This window comes from Sinocyclocheilus rhinocerous, unplaced genomic scaffold, assembly GCF_001515625.1.
Source record: "Sinocyclocheilus rhinocerous isolate Xijiao unplaced genomic scaffold, SAMN03320098_v1.1 scaffold508, whole genome shotgun sequence".
Taxonomy (NCBI): domain Eukaryota; kingdom Metazoa; phylum Chordata; class Actinopteri; order Cypriniformes; family Cyprinidae; genus Sinocyclocheilus; species Sinocyclocheilus rhinocerous.
In genome coordinates this window covers 65577-89969 of record NW_015650695.1, presented here as the reverse complement: position 1 = coordinate 89969, position 24393 = coordinate 65577, and the positions used below count along the sequence as shown (strand labels likewise).

At 36.9% G+C, this 24393-nt stretch overlaps 4 protein-coding genes across 7 annotated transcripts; 2 read left to right on the top strand and 2 right to left on the bottom strand.

Moving 5' to 3' along the window:
* Positions 1-2077: 2077 nt before the first annotated feature.
* LOC107712233 (uncharacterized) lies at positions 2078-7739 on the bottom strand. 2 transcript variants are annotated; one of them, XM_016517412.1, is made up of 4 exons: positions 7441-7739; positions 5724-5856; positions 4370-4499; positions 2078-2647 (listed from the first exon to the last, which is right to left on the bottom strand). In XM_016517412.1, the coding sequence occupies exons 1-4, from the start codon at positions 7582-7584 to the stop codon at positions 2338-2340; spliced, it is 717 nt and encodes a 238-aa protein (XP_016372898.1). In that variant the 5' UTR covers positions 7585-7739; the 3' UTR covers positions 2078-2337. The 2 variants fall into 2 exon arrangements, with proteins under 2 accessions (XP_016372898.1, XP_016372899.1); XM_016517413.1 differs by having other exon boundaries at positions 5724-5851; positions 7441-7517.
* A 3821-nt stretch (positions 7740-11560) lies between these two features.
* On the top strand, positions 11561-14754 carry LOC107712232 (NFAT activation molecule 1). The gene is made up of 6 exons (XM_016517411.1): positions 11561-11699; positions 11876-12160; positions 12544-12665; positions 13745-13852; positions 13999-14088; positions 14463-14754. The coding sequence occupies exons 1-6, from the start codon at positions 11636-11638 to the stop codon at positions 14514-14516; spliced, it is 723 nt and encodes a 240-aa protein (XP_016372897.1). The 5' UTR covers positions 11561-11635; the 3' UTR covers positions 14517-14754.
* Positions 14755-14800: 46 nt separating this feature from the next.
* On the top strand, positions 14801-20677 carry LOC107712230 (factor VIII intron 22 protein-like). The gene is made up of 12 exons (XM_016517407.1): positions 14801-14921; positions 15507-15553; positions 15633-15705; positions 15793-15952; positions 16796-16864; positions 16989-17109; positions 17224-17316; positions 17643-17707; positions 18430-18511; positions 18590-18636; positions 19478-19533; positions 19635-20677. The coding sequence occupies exons 1-12, from the start codon at positions 14863-14865 to the stop codon at positions 19714-19716; spliced, it is 954 nt and encodes a 317-aa protein (XP_016372893.1). The 5' UTR covers positions 14801-14862; the 3' UTR covers positions 19717-20677.
* Positions 20678-20755: 78 nt separating this feature from the next.
* On the bottom strand, positions 20756-23884 carry LOC107712235 (epithelial membrane protein 2-like). Of its 3 annotated transcripts, none has more exons than XM_016517417.1 (5): positions 23847-23884; positions 22283-22401; positions 21975-22083; positions 21505-21645; positions 20756-21370 (listed from the first exon to the last, which is right to left on the bottom strand). In XM_016517417.1, the coding sequence occupies exons 2-5, from the start codon at positions 22358-22360 to the stop codon at positions 21210-21212; spliced, it is 489 nt and encodes a 162-aa protein (XP_016372903.1). In that variant the 5' UTR covers positions 22361-22401; positions 23847-23884; the 3' UTR covers positions 20756-21209. The 3 variants fall into 3 exon arrangements, with proteins under 3 accessions (XP_016372903.1, XP_016372902.1, XP_016372901.1); XM_016517416.1 differs by lacking the exon at positions 23847-23884 and adding an exon at positions 23411-23506; XM_016517415.1 differs by lacking the exon at positions 23847-23884 and having other exon boundaries at positions 22283-22540.
* Between the last annotated feature and the right edge of the window lie 509 nt (positions 23885-24393).

The following is a 24393-nucleotide window of genomic DNA, read 5'->3' as shown; positions in this document are numbered from 1 at the left end:
GAACAAACTGCAAGCAAATACTGATGTCACTGAATTCATCTCTCATTTCTGTATCTATCGATTCATGTCAAACATATTCTGATTATTGATTCCCGTATGAAAGTGCTGTTTCTAATCATGAGGATGTCGTACATGCTGTTTATTTTTTAAAGTAATAGCTGTTTATTTTAAAACTATTTGCAATTCAATATTTCACAAACCTACTCTTTCTATTCCTGTCTCACTCCCCCGCTCTCTTTTTTCCATTCCCCTTTCTCTCTCTCTTTTTCTCTCACATGCTTTCTTAAAGCAGCCAATCACAGAATGCATTGCAACACATGTAACTATTTCTTGACAATTAACTGTTACCTAGCAACTGGACCTTTAGAGAAAGAAAGAAACTCAGAGAGAGAGTGACGGAGGGAGGAAGATAGTGAGAGAAAAAGAAAGATTTGTGTAGTATACTGTGTCTCGGTTTGGGTGCTACAACATAATACACAGAAACAGCAACTGATACGCAACACCCACACGTGTCCATGGCGTCAGGGAGGGAAAAAAAGATGAAGAGAGCTAAACGCAAGCAGGGAAGCTGAAGGAAGGAGTGACAGGTGCATAGATAGAGGGAGTCGTGAATGGAAAGATTCAGAAAGGAATTAATTCAAAAATTAAAGCAAGTCGCAGCTTTCACGTTCATTTAAAGAAGGACTGATAACAAAGAGTTGCTTGTTCATACCTACCAACATTACGTCACACGTCCTCACCAACACACTTTAAGTATGAAGTTATATTGGTAATCGTCTTTAAGTCCTGTGTTGACCAAAAACAGCGGCCCACAGACTTCAAGCACTCACTCCTGTCAAAATAACGCGCGGTGAACTAACCAGCGCAACACTGCCACCATGCGGCCGGAGTTACATAACACTCCAGAGTCATCTCGCTCACATCTGAAGGGGTAGAGGCGCTATGGTTTGTATTTTCAGTTGTTAAAATTACACCACTATGATTCTGACTGTTACATAAGAGCACACAGAAGTATATAATCTGATCTAGCTAGCATGCGTTGAGTTAAATTATAAGCAACTGTGCTCCTCAATGCAGATGTTCGTAATTAGTGTTCAGTATTATTTAAGGGAATTAATGTCATTAGTGACTCGCCTATTAGTGAGCAGCATACTGCTGTTCTCTATTAGAGAGAGTGAAAGTGCATATGTGAGTGATATTTAGTAATGATGTATTTTATATGCAGGAGTTAAAGTGTGGTAGCTATACAATAGGACGCCGCTCTCATATACACAGAGATGGGAACCATGTTTTAATATAAGATTTGGAAGCCTGAGAGAAATTATACCACCTGCCTGACATCATTTATGAAAAGCATGTGAATGGAGATGGTTGACGTGCATAGAGTGTAATATGACAATAATTTAATAATGCAGAACATAACCACATGCTTACCTCTACATAGCCTACATACATACACACGTGAAACAGTGCCTACATAAATAAAAAAGGCTACCAGAGAAGTTAAAAAAACATGATAAAACATTGTAAAACTTGTTCAAATTAATAATTTACTAAAAATGAACCATAAAGTAGTTTTAGTGGTGTTTAGTCATAAAATAGAAATGTTACATTTTTCTGTATATTACTTTCAGGTTAGGCACTGTGCCAAGCAAACCCAAACTGCATAACATAATTGAACATAATTAACAAAATTAAGTAACGTGTCTGGTTTTGTTTACCCAGAACTAAGGATTTCATTTGTAATTAAGTTATCTTAATATGCTCCATCAGAGATATTCAACAAAGAATTAATATTGTCAACCAACCCCTGCAGTTCAATATTTTAGCACAATTAAAAAATGAGTAGTCAATAATAATTAAAAAAACACACAGACACACACACATTGACAGAATTATATTTTAAAGTATTCAAATTTATTCACCTGATTTTATTCCTGTCACACATGTCTCTGGATACCAATACCTAAATGAAGATTCTCCACAGAAAATAATAACTGATTGTATACGGCTTCATCCTTGTTTAGCTTTGTTTGGAAAGAGCTGCAGTGTCTGTTTTTACTCTCAAGGTTTTTTTTCATTTGGTATTATCCTGCTGGGAAAGTTTTCCACAATCAACATTCCCAGCATTCGCTTTTCTGCCAGGGAACTTTAATTGCACCTTTGAGACCCAAACGTGAAGGAGTACAGACAAAAGAAAATGAATGCACACTTATATAGTATACTAACATTTTTAATATGTGAATTACTGTATATTTTATCTCCAATATAAAGGATATTTCCTGAATAACATTAATGCATCTGATTGTAATATTTGCAAATCTTTCGTCTATCCCTCTACCTCTCGCTCTCTTTAACCCTTCCATTTTCATTTTTGAACACTTTGACTCGTCTGGTTCTCACCACCCTGTTCGCAGGACGAACCACTCGAACCACGTAGCGCCGTGGATACTTCGCTTGACTTGGTCCCCCACTCTGAGGAGCCGGTTCCTTGCCATCCCCTCCTTCCTCCCCCTCCTCTCGGTAACCATGATGACGGAGGAAGGGTTCCAGGGTTGCTAGGCGATTGTTAAGATCTGTGATGCGCCTCTGTAAGTGGGAGACTTCTCTGAAAAGATCATTTAGGGACTCTGAGAGAGGACGAACCCTGCGAGGAAGAAGAGAGTGTGAAATGGGGCGAGATAGAAGAGGCTTCTTATGTTTGTATGCATGTGCGAAAACATCTGTAGGCCTACGAGAGAGAAAAGAGTGTATAATCGTTTTTCTGTTTCTTTTGTGAAGTTTTGGCACACGCTTTAAACACACAGCTCTGCAAAAAATCAACGTACCAAGTCAGTCCTCCAAAAGTTCATTATGAATTATTAATGTGAATAAGGAGATTTCATGTTTGTTTTAGTGTACTAACATGTGGGGTCAGAAAGTCAAAAAACATACATTAACAGGACGTAGTTTAATATGACAAGGCTGAGCTTCTGGTCCTCCTAGCTAAGACCTGCCTTACAAAAACTCAAAAGGTCACACCGCCATTGCCTCTAGGTGTGTTAAAACGCTCTGTGCCATAGGTTGACGAGTCCTTTGTACACCACATTACATCCGGCCACTTCACGAATAATAACAAAAGAAAAACAAAGCCTTTTCTCCACAATTTACTCTTCTATGTAGCTTATCTGGTCTCTAACATTTTCAAGGCTAGACTACTGCAAATGTCTTTCTTCTGGCATTTGCCAAAAATCCTGCCATCCTGGCAACGTGTTGTTACTTGCTCTATGCCGTTTACTTATTTTTCTACGTAAACACGCGTTAGTACGTTACGGTATTTGAGCGTTGCACTACTTTTTCCAATGCGCTGACTTGTTCAAGCACGCCTCTTTTAAAAAGCCACGTCAAGTGAAATTAAGTTCTAAACAAGCTTTAAAATGCTTAGCGAGACCCTGCGTTCTTTTTTCATTCCTCTGCTTCTCGAAGTTCGAGTTTTTAAATGCAAAAACACATTCTGTGTGAATGGACATTTCAAATACAAGGTTCTTTTAGCTTCAGCGTTTAAACGGCAGACATTGTAAACCTTCCTCAATAGGACATTTGTTGTTGTTTGTTGTTAGTTTAGTGGTTTAGTTTACAGTGCTTCTTCTTAGTGCTTTAGGCTTCACATGCTTTGTGATCATTAGCTGATCTGATTTGATCTTGTAATTGCTATTTGCTATTTGATTCATACATGTAATTCTTAAGTCACTTTGGGATGCCTTACGAAACAGGAATATAGCCTACTGGAAATATAATGCAAACTATTAAATAATGCATACCATATATGAGAAAATAGCTTTTTATATATATATATATACTACAATATATGCATCGACCAAGTTGGCATATGTTTATATATTGCTACAAATATAAATATACAGTAGCCTATAGCAATGAAGATTAGCGCACTACTTATTTTACTTATTACTTACTTGTAATTTGATATAGTTACTGAGGAAACCTTTTCTGGGATTTTAAGTGCTGTTTCCATGCTAATAGCTTAGAATCAGCATCTTGAAAACAATCTCCTTAGGGCTAGAATGTAAGTCTGTTAAACTGCCGACTTCAGGATAACAAACCCCCAAAGGACGGTGCGTTTTTCTAGTTTATATAAAACAGTCCAACAAGCAGCTTTCATGTGCAAAAAAACTTTTTCCACAAGACAAGAAAGCTTTAGTGAACATACAAAGAGAGATATAGCTGGTTTAACACTCTCTAAGTTGCATGTTATAAAAAAAATATTGGTGGTTGGTTAACACTAGTTGCTTTACTTGCTTTGTACTTTAACACCACAGTAAAGAGTCTTTTCAATGAATTTGTACAGGTATTAGGAAAGACAGCGTGTTACCTGGAGTAGTCTGGCAGAAGGGCATTGGGTTGTGAGTGTAAGAGAGTCTTGATATCTTTGAATATGCGTTTGCCCCAGGCGTCCAACACTCGAGTCACGCTGCGTATGTTAGCCACGTTCACATTCTCCGCTGCCGTGAGGGCAAAGACAATGAGGTTAGTCTCTAATAAGGCAGGCAACCACATGACAAGAGGCTTTCTGATGCTTCAGAATGGTTTTAATCAGGTTTCTTTCACTGGACTACAGGGCTTTAACTTTAAAGAGTGGAATTAGGAGATGTCTATTTGTGTTTTAGCTGGGTTGACAGGTAAGGGTATGAGTTTGTTGGTGTACATAGGTCAATGTGATTTGTATTTTATTATATGCGCTCCATGTACATGTGAACAAATGTGTTGGAAGTTGAGCCAATCCAGACTGATAGCCTTTTTTTCTTCTTTTTTTTTTTACATTGGCCACCACACCAACGATTAAAGCTGTTTTTGGAATGAAGTTTAAAAACACCTAATATTCAGTAATGTGAAATGACCACACTGACACTATCGGATGAGAACAAAACTTGAACTCAATTTATCTGTATGATGACAATTGTCTTCTATAGAGTTGCTTTATAGCTGAATTTATTTCATATTAATGAACTCTGCACCATCTGTTACCGAACTGAATGAATCGACACTGAACTGACTCAAGCTATAACAACACTATTGCCTTCTGTAGAGCTGCTTAAAAGTTGATTTAAGCTCGTTTCATAATTTGATTCACTACCATTAAATTGAGTCAATACTGAACAGAATTGAGCTGAATAATGACACTATCTTCTTTAGAGCTGCTTTATACAGTTGAATTGGCTTCATAATTAATGCACTTTGCAACATTTGCACTGCTACTGAACTATAAACATTGAACTAAACTGAGCTGAATAATGACAGTATTTTAATAGTTTTATAGGGCTGCTTTACAGCTGAATTGTATTCCTTTCATAACTTAAGAACTTTACCAGAATAATACTGTTATTTATTTATTTTTATTACTGTGAGTCTGCTTTGAGATGATCTGTATTGTATAAAGCGCTATAGAAATAAATGTGACTCGACTTGACATGCAACTTTTTCAACAAGCAAAGTACTAGGCCTGCACAGAATCAATTCAGATTTCATCAGATTTACTCAAAAATTAAATGGCTGTTATTTATATAATTATACTCACCTAACACCACTTGCATGTTTGTTTATGAAATATTAGGCTAAATTGATATTACTTTCAGATAGCAATAAGAATGCTGTCTCACCTGACACATTTTACCATTCTTAAATACATTCTGCACAATTTCACAGATTTGATCATTTTATAATATTACCTCCGTCTCTGTAGTTCCAATTCCCATAATCCACTTCATTGCTCATCCCAAGACATGGAGACAAAAACGCCACAACCATCATAGGCACCATCATCGTTGCAGTCGAAACGGTCATGGTGAAGAAGTGGCTGAGTTTTAAAGGAGAGGTAGGAAAAAAATATCAAAAAGTTAAACGAGTACTAAGAACACTCTCAATGTAAGGCAAGAGATTTAAACCTTTACCCTGCCAATACATCTGGCACATGGGAGAGCACTTTGTTTTTTTCCAGGACAAACAGCCAGATGTGTTTTAGGGGCCGATGATACTGTGGAAAATTTCAGTGCAGAGGCCTGCATTTTTATATGATCGTATCCTCTATGTTTCATCATTTCTATATTCCTTGTTTTTTTTTCTCCTCATGATACTTTCCAGGGCTCTTTGTTGTTGTTGTTGTTGTCTTCTACTTCTTTTTTTTATTAGAATTTAGTATTTAAGTTAGAAGCACAAATCCCATATTTCTTTCTATTATAATATTTTAGATTTCCTTTTCAAAAATAACTATGCTGCAGTATCCAACTATTAAAATCATAATAATTTTGACTTAATCTATTGAAATAATATTTAATTAATTACACTAAAACTATTTTTCATTTTTAACTAGTTTTGTTTACCAAACATTATTAATACATTGACAACCATTAAAATGGTTACACTCAAGGGCATTGATTATTTCGACTGTACATCACGGTGTAACGTAAAAAAAAAAATCCACATTTTCAACTCAACAAAATGTTATTCTCTGGCTGTTTGAAGAAGGAAAAAATGACTTTAATTTTTTTTTTATGGGTTTCATGCCTTCTTTTGTGCCGTATCCATGGAAAGTGCCTCATGCTCATCACTTCCCAAGAACAATCACGCAAGTGTCGGGTATTTCCACTCTATTAAATGACTGCGATCAGATCACAAAATGACTCGAGTTCATTCAGGAACACAGAGGGGAGATGGATGACGGGCTGATTGTCTTGTGACTGGCCTAACTGATAGCAAACTCAATTAGCTTATTTGAAAGAAAATCTCCTTTGTGCTGGAGCCACAAGGGCCAATGCCACAGAGAGCTCTCTGAGGTAAGATTACTACGAATAGGCAGAACTGCTAAAAACATGGTCATTAGACTAAAAAAAGCCACATTTCAGAGAAATGCTGCAGGAAAGCAGAGAGAAACTGGAGTGACTCCACACTGAGAAGGAGTCCAGAGGGGACTGAGAGCTTTACATAATATTGAACTTGGAGATCATAATTGACTTTGTAGAGTGAGTCACTAAAGAGGCATTTCTCAAAATGGCTCCACGTCGTGGCGCAACACATATCTGGATGTGCTCAGGAACTCGAAAATCACAGGATTAATGTTTGATCAGGACACTTCTGTCAGTTTTTACACATTTTTTTTCAAATCACGCAGGCTTTAAAATGCAGAGAGAAGGAACTGTCAACTGACATGCAATAGGAATATCAATCAAACAATTACAAAAGACATACATCCACTAACACTTGCTGTAACATTGATTTTTGATGCTTTATTAAATCTAGACCGATCCCAAAGCTAGATACAAGGCTTTATCCAACAGAAAGAGGGGAAATAGCAGGGTAGTAAAACTGCAGGACACAGATTAGTGGAATATTATAGAATAAATTTTTACTTTTAATGGTTTGAATTCTACTAAAGTGCAAATTACTTACTTTATCAGGGAATGAGATGTGTCTTTCCTTTCTCTTTTTTTTGTGCTCCTCTGCTGTGATATTGCCGTCCTGTCCACTTCTTCTCTCTGAACAGCGTGTTGAAGTCTGTTGACCGTCAGTGTGCAAACACTTAAACTTCTGCATAAGAACTATGATGCTGTGTACATTTACCTCTCTCTCCTCTGTCTTATTCTTCTCCCTCCCTTCTGTACTTTTTTCAATTTTTTTCTCTCTCTCCCACTTTCTTTTTCTCCTGCATCTCCTTTTCTTTCTTTCGTTCTTTCTCTCCTTCTCTGTCTCTTTCTCCCCCTCTCTCCATCTGTTGGGCTCTGTCTTCTCACACCCTCCCAAACTATCACTCTTTTCCAGATGTGCACCTTTTCTTTAGATTTATTTGATGTTTTTCTCCCTCCAATCATTTGCCCTTTTTCTCTTATAGTGACACACACTCAAAACAGACCTTACATATTGAATAGTGATGACCTTAGACATAATGGCTTCCATAATACAATTATAATGCCCTGCCTTTAAACCAAACCCTTACTAAAATCTCTTGACATTTTGAAGCATTCTAAATATTTCAAATATTATGAGTGATTCAAATTGTGATAACCACTTTAAATGTCCTCATCAGTCAGTTTTTGACCTGTTTCACTCTATGCTTGAGGACGTTTTCTCACAAGTATAGCCAAATCTACACACACACACAGACAGACAGAGAGAGAGAATCTAACAGGTTAGCAGAGCAGTCAGTCTCATAAATCAGGTCTCACATGATTTTTGTTATTCAATCAAAAGGCTCTTGAACATCGCTGAGCAACAATTGCATCAACTTGCATGTGCCTTTCAGTTGGAATGCTCTTAATTAAAAACACTGCATTCATAATTCAGTCTCTACGTCTCACAGTATTATTTCCATGGTTACAGTGGGTGAATTTTTGTGGGCCAATACAATAAATGTCTGAATTAAATCTAGTTAAACCTGGATAAAACAATGTCCAGACTTATATCTGTTTTACCTTGATGAAGACTTGACCATACTTTTGTATTTAATACAAGAAGACCATTCTTTACAGTTCATTCATATAAAAATTGTCCAGACCTCACTGTACTGTTTTTTTCTGAAGTGTTGTTTAAAATCTTGTACAATCACTTCAAAAAAAAAAAAACACTTTTAAGGAAAATGACCAAAAACTTATATAAACTTACTATACGTTTAATCTAACTTATGGCCATTTATATCCAGGAGCCTGGTTTAAATTCATAAATATATACAGCATAATAAATATACTATACTTCTTCTTCTTTTCAGTCTTCTTCCAAAGCTTTTCTTTCTCACAAAAGCAGCCTGGAATTAACCTTTTCTTATTTTTTGTTGTTGTTGTTGTATTGTAGTCCTTTACTGTCATGCCTCTATATGTGTTGATTTTGTCTCTCATTATGACTGCAGAGACAAGAAGATGAAAGAGACGGAAATATTTTTATTCCCTGGTATCCAGATGTTATATTTGTTGTGCCTCTACGCGCGCTCTCTCTCACCCTGGTCTGTTTTTGTGGTATGTGAGGTCAGTTTTGCCTGGCTTAGGCTTTTAAGAGTATGTGAGTATTCCTTTACTTCAGCTCAGAAGTCACAAGGCACTCATGCACCTGTTTCTCATTAAACAAGGCAATTTTTCACCTCTAACTGAATTCCTTTCTCTTCTCTTCACCTCACTCTCTATATATCTCCCTATCTCAGTCTCTTTATCTTTATCATACAAATGGAGCTTGAATATTCAACTATTTCAAATATGTAAGGTGTGTGAAATCCATATTAATGGCTGTATTTTGTTCTTATGTGAATCTTTTTTACATATTTGTACGTCTTCACTTATAACACTTAAACGTATTTTTATCTGTTATCTATACAAATCAGAGATTATATATTTTTCTATATATACAGTAATATTTCATTTAAAGTCATACTAAACTAAGGAAAAAGTGGGAAAATATTCTGTACTGGTGTTTTTGATTTATCTGCCCTGGCGCTAATTATGTGTAGCCTATTTCAGTGACAGTGATGTAATCATTACGTAATTCATTTTTGATGATTTTGGAACTCCTCTTTATTTGATGCAAGTCAGGCGCTCGCTCACAAAGTATCGAGCTGCCACCTGGTGGTTAAAGTAGGCACACACACACACACACACACACAAACACACAAACACACGCGCACACAAACCCTGTCAGCCGAGTTTTATATGGGCATACCAGATAACGTCATGATGAATGATACTGTGTTTCATCATAAAATTTAAAATAACAGTTAAAATAAATAACTTTTTACCACAACAACAATAGCAATGTACATGTGAGAACTGATTTACAAATCATAATTGCAACCGCATTTCAAACATTTTTAGTAATTCATCTATTTTTCTAGGCTATTATTAGTCTGCTTTTACATTGCTTAATGCTTATATATTTTGAAAAATTACATTCTTTCCCATAGGCTACATTACTAAGGTTATTATAATCATTATGTCAGTCATTGCCATTTTAAAAGTGAATCCCGCATATATAATGAGTGATGAGGGATTTATATGTCATCATATATTTGTTGTGTGTACAGGACCGTTGGTCCTCTTAGCCGCAGGAAAAACAAAACTTTAATTCAAGTTCGGAATGGATTATCCTAGGAAGCGCGCAAATAGCGATTCCTTTATAATAACTAAGCTGTCACTCACTTCAGTTCATCACGATCTCACAAAGTTAAGTTATAATCAATAAAGCTCTCTACACTGCATAATGAATGTATTTCTTACATTGTGTATCTTGTTACAATGAGAGAATCACATGTCCAATCAGATGTGTTTAAGAGAACGACAGATATGTCTGTGATTGGTTACATTACTCAACCCTACAAAATACATTGTAAATAGAAACGTTTGATGCTCTGCAAAAGCTCTGATGCTTTTGTGAATGTCCTGTTTCACTGCCTGAAAAAGCTATAACCATTTTAAAGACCTCAAGCTTAAAGGGTTAGTTCACCCAAAAATGAAAATTAGTCCATAAATTACTCACCCTCAAGGCATCCTAGGTGTATATGACTTTCTTCTTTCAGATGAATCCAGTTATATTCTTTCAGAGTTATATTAAAAATGGTCTTTGATCTTTCAAGCTGTTTAATTAAAGAGTACCAAGACAAACCATTTTTTTTCAGTGGATTAACTTGCACGGATTAATTGTTCACATCAAGATTAGCAATGTGCGCTAGTAAAGTAAATAAAGTCCATTTTGATTTCATGCGGACTTTACCAGAAGCAAAGGAAGCAAAGCAAAAACCAGCCTCCTCTTGGCTTATATCGAAATCCTCCCACATTCTTCTTTACAAATCCTCGTTTTGTACTTCTAATAAGTGACCGTTGTTTGTTTTGATCTCTCCCCTGCGCTTCCGCGTGCGTCACTTCTGAGCGGCGCATGCGCAACGCCGACCTCATACGTCATCAGCCCGGAGCTGCTTCCGTGTACAACAGTGAGCGCAAGCTAGATTAAATTGATTATTACGTTTTAAATATGGTTATTTTTCTTACAAATATGCATCGATTCGCTACAGGAGAACTTTGTTCATCCCCTGGAGCATTGTGAGACATTTTTTTATGGATGGGCGCTTTTTATTTCACTTATTTTGGACTGATGCACTGCAACACCCGCTGAGTGCCATTAAACAGCTTGAAAGATCAAAGACCATTTTTAATATAACTCAGACTGGATTCGTCTGAAAGAAGAAAGTCATATACACTTAGGATGACTTGAGGGTGAGTAATTTATGGGCTAATTTTTATTTTTGGGTGAACTAACCCTTTTTGTGCACACATTTCAAGAAACTACATTTCCGTGTTGAAACCTTGTTTAAAACCGTTTACATTTAGATCTAGAATTGACTGTTATCAATACCAGCCAAAGAACAACAGTTTTGTAAAAGGGAATCATTTAGGAAGTGAGTTTGTGAAGTGAGAGAGGAAGTGGTTTTTGAGATTCTGAGATTGTACCTCATGTGAGGATCCTGTGAACATCCACTGTGGTGTAATATGGCTTAACTTCTCAAGTTGTCTGGACAGAAAGCAGTTGTTTACCGCTTTGATGAAACAACAGAGAGAAAGAAAAGGTGGCTCATTTTGTTTCAAATGAAAGGAAATGTAAATTTCGCTCAAGGATGTATGCAGCCAAGCCTGTCCTGTGTTGGATCGTAATTCTGTGCTGTTGGCAGGAAACTCTAGGTATTGTTGATCTTAATTTATGTCATTACAGTGTGTGTTTTATTTAATTTGTATTATTGTATTGCTGGATTTCTCACCCACACCGTCTTAAGCTGAATTAGAATCCATAAGTTATGAAGATATCAGGAGAGCACAGATGCTTCAATAACACCATGTTCTCTTCTCCGTTCCTCCAGCCAAACCTACAATCTCCATGCTGAACAGAACCAGAGTGGCACTAGCAGGGGAAAGTCTTGACTTCATCCTGTCAGTTTTCATCCCAGCAAACTACACCACTAGCAAACTTGTATGCCACCACACTCAGAACATGACGAGAATTTGGAATAAAGAACTTAAAAGTGAATTATTTGAAACTACACAGTTGGTGAGGGCACATATCAACATGCACAATAGCTCCAGTTCTGGAAATTACTACTTTAGTTATGCAAATCAGGAAGTGCATTGGGTGGTTCATGTGAGAGGTGAGTCTGCAGATCATTTTATTACCTCTCTATGATTGAAATTCACTGCCAATTTATAATCTCTTAGTCACAACTTAAACATTTATAAGTATTAAAATACACACAAATCTTGAAATTAATAGAGTTTTTTTCTTCAGAACCTTTTACTTGATAGGTTTGTTGCTTGTGAGCCAATAGATAGGCTGGACAGATAAATAAAAAGGTGCATTAAAAAAATAAAGACATCATGTGAGTTTGGCCATGTGACATGTTAGACTGAAACTGCCACTTTCAGCGAAAGAAAAGCAGTGATGCAAAAATTGTGTCTGAAGACAATGTTCCTCTTCTGTTCTCTCTATTTCCCCCTTGTTTCTTCACTCTTACCCCAATTCTGTGTTTTCCAGATAAAGGTTATCAGGAGCCACCTGAGGTGTTAGACAGTGCCATCATCATAATGATGGCATTCTCAGGAATTCTTCTCATCTTCACTGTTGCTGGGTCACTTTACATATTAAAGAGCTACAAGGTAACACTTGGCCACACATCGTGTCATTAGAGCATACTGTAATAATTCAATCTATCTATAATTTGTCTAATGTAAGTTTCTTTAATTCTGCACATCTGAAAGGACTCAATCTAACAGTGAGGGGTTATCCACATGATCAGCCACAACATTAAAACCACTGACAGGTGAAGTGAATAACTTTGATTATCAGTGTATAGGGAAAGTCCTAAAGAATTTTGGTATCTGTAAAGGCCCTTTCACACCAAAAGTGAAATTAATAATAAGCCTCAGGCTAAAGGAAGTACCTCTGCTCTGGCTAGCCTGTCTGGTCTATTCACGGAAGAGCTACTGTAGCTCAAATTACTGGAAAACTCAATGCTGGCAATGACAGAAAGGTGTCAGAACTCACAGTGCCTCACAGTTTACTGCGTATTAGGCTGTGTAGAGAGACCGGTCAGAGTGCCCATGATGACCCCTGTCCACCACCAGAAGCAATTACAATGGGCACATGAGTGTCAGAACTAGACCATGGAGCAGTGGCCTGATCTGAAGAATCACTTTTTCTTTTAGATCAGGTGGATAGCCAGGTGCGTGTTCCCTGCTACACTGCAAAAAAATTTTATGGAATGATTTGAGCAACATGAAAAAAGAGATGAATATGTTGCCTTGGTCTCCAAATTCCAGATTGAGCATCTGGGATGTGCTGGACCAACAAATCTGATCCATGATGGCCTCACCTTGCAACTTGTAGGACCTAAAGGATCTTTTGCTAATGTCTTGGTGCCAGATGCCACAGGACACGTTCAGAGGTCTTGTGGAGTCCATGCTTTGGCAGCACAAGGGGGACCTACACGATATTAGGCAGATGGTTTTAATGTTGCTGTGGCTGATCAGTAGATATGGACTCATGACTAAGTGGTAAATTGTCAGTTCAGAAAAGATCATCTTTCTGTTATTATGCAAGATGCTCCAGATGGACTGTCCAGAATTGCATTGATTGCAAGATGGTGTTATGACCAAAAAAGGGCACAAGTGTACTGTCCGGAAAAACACATGTGATGCTGTTAGTTTCAGCTCTAGTTCTGCTTCATTATTTTTAGGAACACCCTCCTTGTAGAGATGACAAAAATGAAGTTGTAGAGCAGAGATCAGGGGAGAGTGATGGAGTGATTTTGGATGAAGATGCTGCATCTGCATCACTCTACACAGTGAGATAACAGTCTGTTTCTCTTTTGGATAGTAATCATTTGCTCTCAGTATTTGCCATTTGTTGGTAACCTGGCAACCTGTTTTAATAAGGATTTTAAATGATGTCTCAAATAAATTTCTGTCGTCTTATACTCCTTTCCAACAGACTCTACAATGCAGATCAGACTCTATTTATGATACACTGCATTCAGACACGATGCATGTAGAAAACACAAAGAAGACAAAATCAGAAAAGGTTTGTTTAACACGGGTTTGTTTAATAAATGGTGTAATATTACATTACATGTATAACCTATAATGTAGACCTAACAATATGCTTGTAAATTGTAATATATAACTTCAAGTATTAAATATATAAACATTGAGCGCATAATAATTATAGCATGTTTTTACTGAACATATAATCATGCAGTGAAGACACTTCATGACATACACAGATTTTAAATATGTAATACCTACAAGCTCAGACAGAAAGCAACAGTAAAAATAAAGCATTCAATAAAAAGGAATCTAATTCATGATTATCATATGACCTGATGAAATATATTTGGTGAAAAAAGAGTTGCGTTTCAGAATATCAACCGTTTCTATTGCTGTTTTCTCTTTCAGCACTGCAATGCACAAGAAGATGGTGTATTTGATTCTGTTTATGAAAACCTGTGAATGAAGGAATGATTGAGTTAATGAATATGATTTATGAATACCTGCTGGAATGTGCTTAAGCGTCAAATAAAGATTTTTTTGTATAATTTATTATTTTATGGGCCAGTATGACAGAAGATAAATGAAAGATCAAAACAACTGAATATGTGTCGTTTTTCCCCAAAACTCATCAAACCTTTCGCCTTCTTGCATAAAAAGCGGTACATTTTCTGCAGCCCGTGAAAGCTCCGCCCTCACGCTGTGTAAACCAATCAAACGACATCTTCAGTTGCGTGTAACCAATGGGAACACTCGTATCCGAACTTCCTGTCTGCTTGCTCCTCCTCCTGAAGTGTCAAAATTAACAATGGCAGCCGAGGGAGATTTTCTGATGCGCTACCGGGCGGTGTCAAATAAACTGAAAAAGTAAGAGCTAAAATATATTACGAATATTACTAATACACGAATGTTTTAATGGTAGACCATTAATGTTATCTACAATACTGAGCATAACCAAAGAATGTCGTGAGAGCACTACACAACCCTCACTAGCATGTTGCTAATTAAATTTCAAGAGCTACTAAATGAGGTTCACAACAATGCGATCTATTATTGTAAAATTTACAGAAGATTTAACGTTATGCATGAACAGCTGAGGATGACATCTTGTAGGTGTTTAATTTCAAAACAGCGGCTTCGAATAACGAGCTATTCCAGAGTATATAAAGTGTCAAATTAATCTACACTCTTAAAAATAAAGGTGCTTAAAAGGTTCTTCACAGCGATGCCATAGAAGAACCATTTTTGGTTCCACAAAGAACCATTCAGTCAAAGGTTCGTTAAAGAGCCATCTCTTTCTTACCTTTTAATAATCTAAAGAACCAGATGTTAAAGGTTCTTTATGGAACCATTTAGACAAAAAGGTTCTTCTATGGCATCGTGAAGCACCTTTATTTTTAAGAGCGTAATTTAGTGGCCTTTTAATATTTTTTCCTTCCCCCCTAATCACAGACGTTTTTTGCGGAAGCCTAATGTCGCTGAAGCAAGTGAACAGTTTGGTGAGTATTGTGTCAGAAGAGTGATGCTGTGTGCGGTAATGCTAGTCTGTGTTTATCATTATATGGCATCTTTCCTCAGGTCAGCTGGCCAAGGAGCTCAAACAGCAAGACTGTCCTCAATATGCTGCCTTCTGTAATCTCGCCATGGCCCGGTAACACAGCATCTCTCATAACTATCAATTCTTCATCCTAGTTTCTGATCTAAAGAACATGTGGAAATGGTTTGTCTGTCTTCGTAGCTGTGAGCAAACCCTGTTCAATGCTCCAGGAGAAGCCCTGGCACTGACAGATGCAGCCCGACTCTTTCTGGCCTCGGAGCAGGAAACCCGAGCGCTGAGGGCTCCCGGCTTCGATGAGAATATGCAGGCAGCAATGAACTGCTATAGTTTTGCTATTAAGGTATTTGTCGGAAACGCATATTTTACCAGATACTTACACTCAAGCCGATAAGCATATATAAACAAACACAGGCTGTTATTTTGCAGAATGTTGGGCTCAGTTCATACTTGAAATAGAATGAAAAGTCTCTTATAATTTTATATTTTCAATTTAAAATTAGGTGATTCTCCTGCTCGGCGTAGCCTGACAGTGGCATCTTAGTATAATTGAGATATTAATATACTGTTTTTTATATTTTCTCTTTTCATTTTGTTGTGTTTTTCTTATATTTATTTTTTTAAACAGATCTACATAATTTTATTAAATGTTTCTTTCTGTTTTAGTTATTTTAGTACGTCAAATGAAATAAAACAAGATTTATATAGCATTTATTTAATTTCAAGTAAGGATTTTTTTTTTGCTTCCAGTAAGAAAAAGTTTTTTTTTTTTTAATGGTTTTAGTTTTAGTTAATTATAATAACCCTGGCCTGACAGAATCATCAAGCGTAATATTACTTACTATTCACTTTTATTCACTATTACTGTTAGAGTTAGAAGAAGAGAAGATGACCATGAGCAGTTAAACAACTACTATAAGCAGAGCTAAATATTTTCTAAAGTAACAGTTCACCCCAGAAAGAAACCGTTTTAGCTCAATTTTGCCTGCAGCTTTCTACAGTTTCACATGTTTCATGTTGAAATGCGCCTAAAAAATTGATTTGAAGTCATTTGAAGAATACCTCTCTGTACTTGACTAATGAAGTAAAAAGCCTACAATCTTGCAATCACATGCACATTTTGTGTTTTAAAAAAAAATTTTTTTTTAGATGTTATACTGCAAATATGTACTTATATATTGTTTAGGTCTATATTGAGATGAATCAGCCTGTTATGGCGTCCAGTCTCTCACTGGAGCTTGGCAATGCTCTGAAGGTGAGACATTAATCATTGTAATACATGGAGCGGCTTTCTGTTTATAAATGAATTAAAATAGCATATTCATCTTGGTCCACGGTGCTTAATCATGTTGTGGTCCTGTTTATATATTTGTGTGTAGGAGATGAACAGACCCGGGGAGGCGATAGTTCATTTCCAGAGAGCCGCGGAACTGCAGATTCAGACTCCAATTGAGGCCCTGCTGTCACTGTGGGAAATGGCCTCCTGCAAAATACTGACCCGTGAGTTCAGAGATAGCAGTGCTTTCCTGCCAGAATGCAATGATTCGTTTTGGCATTGAGTTTCAGATGAAGTTCTGTGGTGGTCAGAGCAGTGATGTGATGTTTGATTGGTAGGCGATTACGATGGCGCTCTTGCTGTTCTCTCTGAGATGCAGCACATGTGTCAGGAAAGAGGACTACAGCTACCCGGGACAAACACCCCTGTCGGTATGAATGTAATCGACTTCCACAAGACTATACAATTAATCTTAGTTTTGAAATCTAGGCGTGTGAGGTTTGGTGGTCTAAGGTCAGGGATTTTCACCAGGCTTTGCAGTTTATTTGGATTTCCTGATCAAACCCTGCAATCACTTGCAGTTTATAAGCAGAAGTCATGTTATGATGTTTTGTGACTGATTTTCATACTTGTCAAGGATCTGTTTTGCATTGCAGAGTCAGCAGTCTTTCAGTTTGAACATCAGCTATTAAGGAAATGAAGCATATGCTGTAAAAATCTTTGGATTCTGCTTCAATTCTGTTTGTTTTCATTCCAGGTGCATTTATGGATATCATAGCAAAGTGTGAAATCTCCAGGGTATTACTTCTTATGCTGCTTGAGGTAAATTATATATTTAAAATCTGTGAGGTTTACAAATAAGCTCACATTTCGGACAATATGTTAAAGGGGTCATAGGATGCTACATGCACTTTTACAAGTTGTTTGAACTGAAATGTGTGGAGCAGATGTAGACAAGAATGACTCCTAAGCGATTGAGGTGTTCTGTTGTTGGATGTAATAATGAACATAGCAGTCGTCATTTTACTTCCGACATCTGAGCCGCTGAAGACGCAGTGGATTATGTTTGTTTTTGAAGGGAATGCGCCTCCGATCTACCTAAATGCGTCTATGTTCGCGCGAATCATTCGTGATCCAGCTTCACCCACAGAAGAAGTGAGTATAAGGTTTTTTAAAGAATCTTTGCAAATCGCCTTTCCTATGTGCTAATTAGCAAGTTTCACGAAGTAAACAGTCTTTCTGAGAGCGGCTGGGAAGAGAGGGGCAGGGTCAGCAGAGCTCATTAACATTTAAAGGAAAATGCTACAGAACTGCATGCTGTGAAAAGAGCTGTTTTTGACAGGGTAAAAAATTTGTTTTTTACACTACCATTGAGAAATTTTAACCAAACTATGTTACAGACTTTCCATTAAGACCCTAAAGAATCATATCAACTTGTGGAAAATGGGCATCCTATGACCCCTTTAAGAAACCAGACCTATAACGTTAGTGTGTTTGTTTACTATGCCCAAAAATGACACTATATATTTGTGTCTGTGTTTTAGCCTCCCCCTCAAAAGCTGTTACCTGAGCACGCTCAAACACTAGAGCGATACGCCTGGGAATCCTTCGACTCACATAGTCAGGGTAAGACTTTGTAGCTAATGGAGAACCAGGCAGGCACAGTGCTTTATTTAAAAACTGTTGTTACTGTCTGTCCTTTAGTAAACTTCCTTCCAGAAAATGTGTTCCTCCTTCTGCAGTCAGTTGTGGTGAGTATTTAAAATCTATTTGTAAAATTAATTTGTTAAAATATACTGTCTGAGACCACATTTAAAATCTGCATTCAAAATCCAATTTAAACCTGGAAATAATCTGGAAACAAGTTTTTGGATTCTGAAATATTCCAAACAATGAAGCATTATGACATAAAATAAGGAAGAAATATATTTTACTAAGAAAATCCTACAGATCAAAAGTGTGGTGTAAGATTTTATTTATTTCTATTTATTTATACTTAAATTCAGCAAGCATGCATTAAATTGATCCAAAGTCACAGAAAAGACATTTATAATGTTACAAAAGATTACATTTTTAATAAATGCTGTTCATTTGAACTTTCTATTTATTAAAATATTTCTATTTGTTAAAAACATGATTTTTAACATGTTTCTTGAGCAGCAAATCAGCATATTAGAGTGGTTTCTGAAAGATCATGTGATGCTGAAGACTGGAGTAATAGATACTGAAAATGGCACAGGGATAAATAATTTATTTTAAATATATTAAAATAGAAAACAGTTGTTTTAAATTGTTGTAATTGTTACAGTATAAATTTTTTTTTACTATATTTTTGATCAAATAAATGCAGCCTTGGCGAGCATAAGAGATATTAAAACAATGAATTTAATTTCAATTTTTTATTTAAATTCTTATATTGATAATATACGTTGTAGTGAAAATTGTATGAACTAAAAAAAAAAGCAAAATAGAAGCATTTTCAGTAGTGGTCTCTGACTTTTAGGCTACACTATTGTCTAAAATGCTATAAACTGATTACTAGTAGAACTCTTGGATTATGATGGCTAAATGGTGTGACTGGTCTGTTTACAGATGGCCTGTCAGGAAAAGGATACAGAATCTCTCAAGGCACTCCAGACAGAACTATGGTGAGCTTTCTGCATTTCCTGACTCATACTATGCATTTATCTATATTAGACTGAAACCTTTGCCATTAGATAACCTTCACCTTTCTCTTCTCTCACAACAGGCCACTCCTTTCGGCAGAACAGAATCATCTCCTCCACTTAGTGGTTCAGGAGCGAATTACACCCTCGGGTCAGGGCATATGATTCAGTGCAATACACCCCCACAAAACAGTTCTTATTGGAACATTCCTATGCCAGTGCCTGGTGCATTTTGCATGAGGACTGTAGAAGGTCACTGAACCTACCAGAGCTGTACATACACGCATGAAAATTTCTCTAATAACAGAAGTTTTCATGTCTCCTATACAAACTCGCTTTAGTGATTTGAATGTATATTTTATTCTCCATTTATATAGTGGTAAGATATTGTGTTGAAAAGGCAAATGATTATGTTGAAGTTTATTTAAAGTTGTAAAATATTGATGTTGTAAATAATAAAATAACAAGAGCAATTCTTATGGCGAGGTTTTTATTTGTGTGATTACTAAAATTAATGTCATCCCTGGTTTACACTGTTTGGCTTTGCATTGAAAAAATATCATCCTTTCCATTTACTGTCATACTGCAACATAAAAATACATCTAGAGCCAGCTAAAACTTTAACCAAACAAAGTAAGCAGCAACTGAATAGCTCGGATGTCCATAAGGAGCTTTTTCCTTGAGCGGATGTTGAATAATTACTCCCATAAAACTATAAATACATATTGACATTTTAAAAAAACTAACAAAAGCATTTTATAAATTCTTTTGGAACATTCTGTGCTCTAGAATTTTACAAGGTGATCATCTGACCACATCAACAATCATTCATCATCATGCTAATCAAAAATGGCTGGCGTAGCAACAGGGCCCATTTCATTATCAAGAAAGCCTTTGTCCACACAGAAATTGCAAATAAATATGTCGGCAGAGGGTCTGTACAATGCAATTACAAAAGGATTGTGTATTCAGAAGTCTACACGATCAAGTGAGTGATCCACAAATTTGAACAGCACCATAATGCATCGCAGTAACAAAGATTTGACCCTTATCTTGACCTAGAGACTATCCTGTGCTATTGCCATCTACAACATAAAAAAAAAAAATCGATGGAAATGAAATAAACCCATGTTTAAGACGAGGCTAATTCTTAAAGTGCAAGTGATGTTTAAAACTACACTTTGATAACATATATTTTTCTGTATGTACTTTATATGTACAACTTATCTTTCTCTTTATACATGTTATAAATAAATTTTTTACATTTCCTTCTTGTATATACTGCATTTTCACCATCTTTACACACTAACCCCTGCAATAAAGTGTTTAGACCCTCTTACTGCTCTCAGTGCTTTGCGAAACTAGGAAAGATGACCCATCAAACCGATCTATAGTATTACTCTAAAAAAAAAAATGGGAAAAGAAGAAAGAAACTTCTCTGGGCAATTTTCTTCAAATGCTGAATCAACCTTTTCTCACTGACAGATTTTAAACTGTTTCAATGAACTGCTGATGCTGTGATTTATTGCGCAAGTTTCTACAATTCCAACCAACGCCGGTAATATTTGAGACAACTCATTATTTTTCAAATTCTGTACTTAGACTTTGAAGAAAAATAATTAAGGCTGTACATTAGCACTGAGAGCGAGGTCTAAAGTTTAATCCGCTCGTTTGCGCAGGATGATGTACATAATTCCAGTGAAGAGGGTCAGCAGCCACCCAAACCAGGCCATGATGTAGGACCAGCCATACCAGCCATTCTTCTCGTCTCTGTGAAAGTGATCGGTATAGACTGACAGAGCCACCATGATGCAGAAACCTAGAGATCCCAAGAGAAATGCATAAATGTACAACAAAAATGAATCTCTGTAGGACCTTTAAGACAATGATCCACACATGTATATTTCAATAATGCCCTAATTTAACCTCAGATTTCCAGAAACGGGGACTTACAGGAGATGAGCTGCACAACTCCAGAGATGGTGAACCGCTTTCCTTTACCCAGAGTAAAGAGTTGGAATATGAACACGCACAGAGAGAACACAGCAAACAGGCAGGACAGCACTGCAAACGCCTGGACCGCTTGCAGATAGTCTAGATAGATGAATTAAAGGGGCATCACATGAATGTCCCAGTCTGTACACTCTTAAAAATTAAGGTTCTTCAGTAACATCCATGGAATGTTTTCATTGTACAAACAGTTATTTAGATTATTAAAATGTTCTTCAGACTAAGTAAAAAAACGGCTCTAAGAACTGTTCACTGAAAGTTTCTTTGGGAACCCAAAATGGTTCTTCTATGGCATCATTGAAGATCTTCTGGAATCTTAATTTCGAACAGTGTACATATACCGTACACAGGGTTTGACTGGTGAAAATAGGCAGATGTACAAAAATGCATATTTTTAACATGGTTTGTCTTACCCTTCCGGTATGAGGTCGGTATGTCCATGTACACCCAGACATTATCATTGTTCTCCATCACCCATCTGCCCCACAAGTCTGTATAAAGGTTCTCTGTGAACCACCATGCCTGGGAAAAACAAAAACCAACAACAACAATACAAACGCCTTCAGATCACAACACACTTTTTTCATACACCTTTTTTTAAAAAGTCTTTTGTCTGCATTTTTATTACACACACACACACACACACACACACACACACATATATATATATATATATATATATATATAGGCTACATATAAAAGAAGAACAACATAAACTTACATCATCTATGGTTGCCCAAAAAAGGAAGACAATTGTAGTCAGATGAAGCAAACAAATTCCTGCCAGGGCCTTGAACATATTCAGAGGATGAGGGGGAAACAGGGTGGAACAATAACCTGCTGTAAGGGAAATATTACAAGACATATCATCTTGTGTTTAAGAAATACTATACATCAAAAGGTCCTGTGCAATTCAGCAGCCATCTGATGATGACTTATTGAGAATAGCCATGTTTTTAGAAAAAAAGTTGCCTTGTATTTAAAGATGTCCCAAGCAAAGCATTGAGGAAGACAGAGGAAAGGAACTTTAATGTCCCTTTTACATTATTCAAAATGAATCTAAGCCTTTCATTCACACAGTGCTTTTAATTGTGTGCTAGTAATAATTAAGCCGTGTGTGTTTCAGGTACATTTGATTTTCCCAAAATGCTAATAACAAAGCAGTCATGGCCTATGACATCACCACATTAAAGCTGCATAAATGTTATGCAATAAACAGCAATTGTTTTATCACTTCTATAGGGTCACTTTTTGTTGGATACTAGCTTTGATTACACAAATCTCCAACGGCTGTTAAACTACAGGATGTGGGAGGAGAAGAGTCTTCTGTTTCTTTAAGTCACAGATACAGTAGGTGAACTGACATGCCATTTAAAATGCTGATGCAAGCTGTTCATACAAACAACAATAATGATTTAAGAGAAGAAATATTGTGTTAAATCTCATTAAATTATAAAAACTATACCAACAGTTCAGAGCAGACCTTCTGCAATGCATTCATATTTTATATTCACTGAATGCCCGTTTAAAATAACGCCTGGTGCGATCAACAATGCATAGACAAAATATTATTTATTGGTAAATTCTAGCAAACCTACATTACATACATTAGACAATGGAAGCTAATGCGAAAGCTCCCGCGAATGACAGATGAAGGAATTCGTGTCACGTCATGCGTTCGGATGCATTTTCTTCCAAACAGTTTTCATTCAGTTCTAAACGTTCTATTACAGTTTGAAATATATTTCCCTTTCTTTTATGTCGATTCTAAGACGCTTAATTGTATCAATAAATACAACCTCATTGGCATGAGAATTCTACAGCGATGGCACAGATAATAAAAGGTTACCTTGGGTATTTTAAGCTCTCAAATTAATTCTTGATTTTCGTAGCCTAGCTGATGCCCCACCATCCGAGGATATTCGCACTTCCCCGCACCTCGTCCTTCGTCCCGCACCTCGTCCTTCGTCGCGCCCCCCTCCCGCACTCTTTGCTGCATAGAGGACCCCACCCATCACAAGGACTTACTTTTAAGTCCTTACGTATCCCACATCCAGCGAAATCCTAGAACTGTATTGTCGCACGCTGGAAATTCATGCACGAGGTGTTGTAAGAGACACACAAACGTTGATTTCTCTCAATGTCAAAAAACAGCCACCAAAACATTTTATTTTTAAATGCCGGACTGCCCAATGTTTAGATGCCCCCTTAAACGCACTGTAAATGACTTTTGCCGAGTGCTCAGTTATTCTGTGCAAGAGTTTGCGACGTCGTCATCCTATTACCTAAAGCTGCGATGTGCTATACAGCGATTTATCCGCATGCCGCAGCATCCTAACTCAGCTCTTCTAGAGACGCACCGCAGACTCCACACGCGCCCGGTGTCGCACTCAGAGCTGCAGGCATAAAAGTGGCTGACCGGGCCAAACGCAGCACATGGCTACCCAACAATAGGGCGATCCCAGAGCCAGTCAAAACCCATCTCTCCAATCACGATAAAGTAGCGCAGAGGCAGAAAATGATGCACAGGTACTTTGCAGAGGTTGATGATGAGTCATCTAAAGTAGGTTTGGAGCGACACCTACTGCGGATTCAATGGAACGGCCTGGTCATGTATATATATATATATATATATAACAACGTTCACGTTGATTCATCTAATTAGAATCCTAAAAAAAGACTGCCTCTTGCTATATGTACAGATCATATGTAATATACAGTACATAAGTGGTAGAATCAATAGATAACGCTTTAAAAATAAAAAAATCGCTATATATAACTTCACAAGTTTCATTTGTGACTGCACTAATAGAGCAAGATAATTTCTTCTAT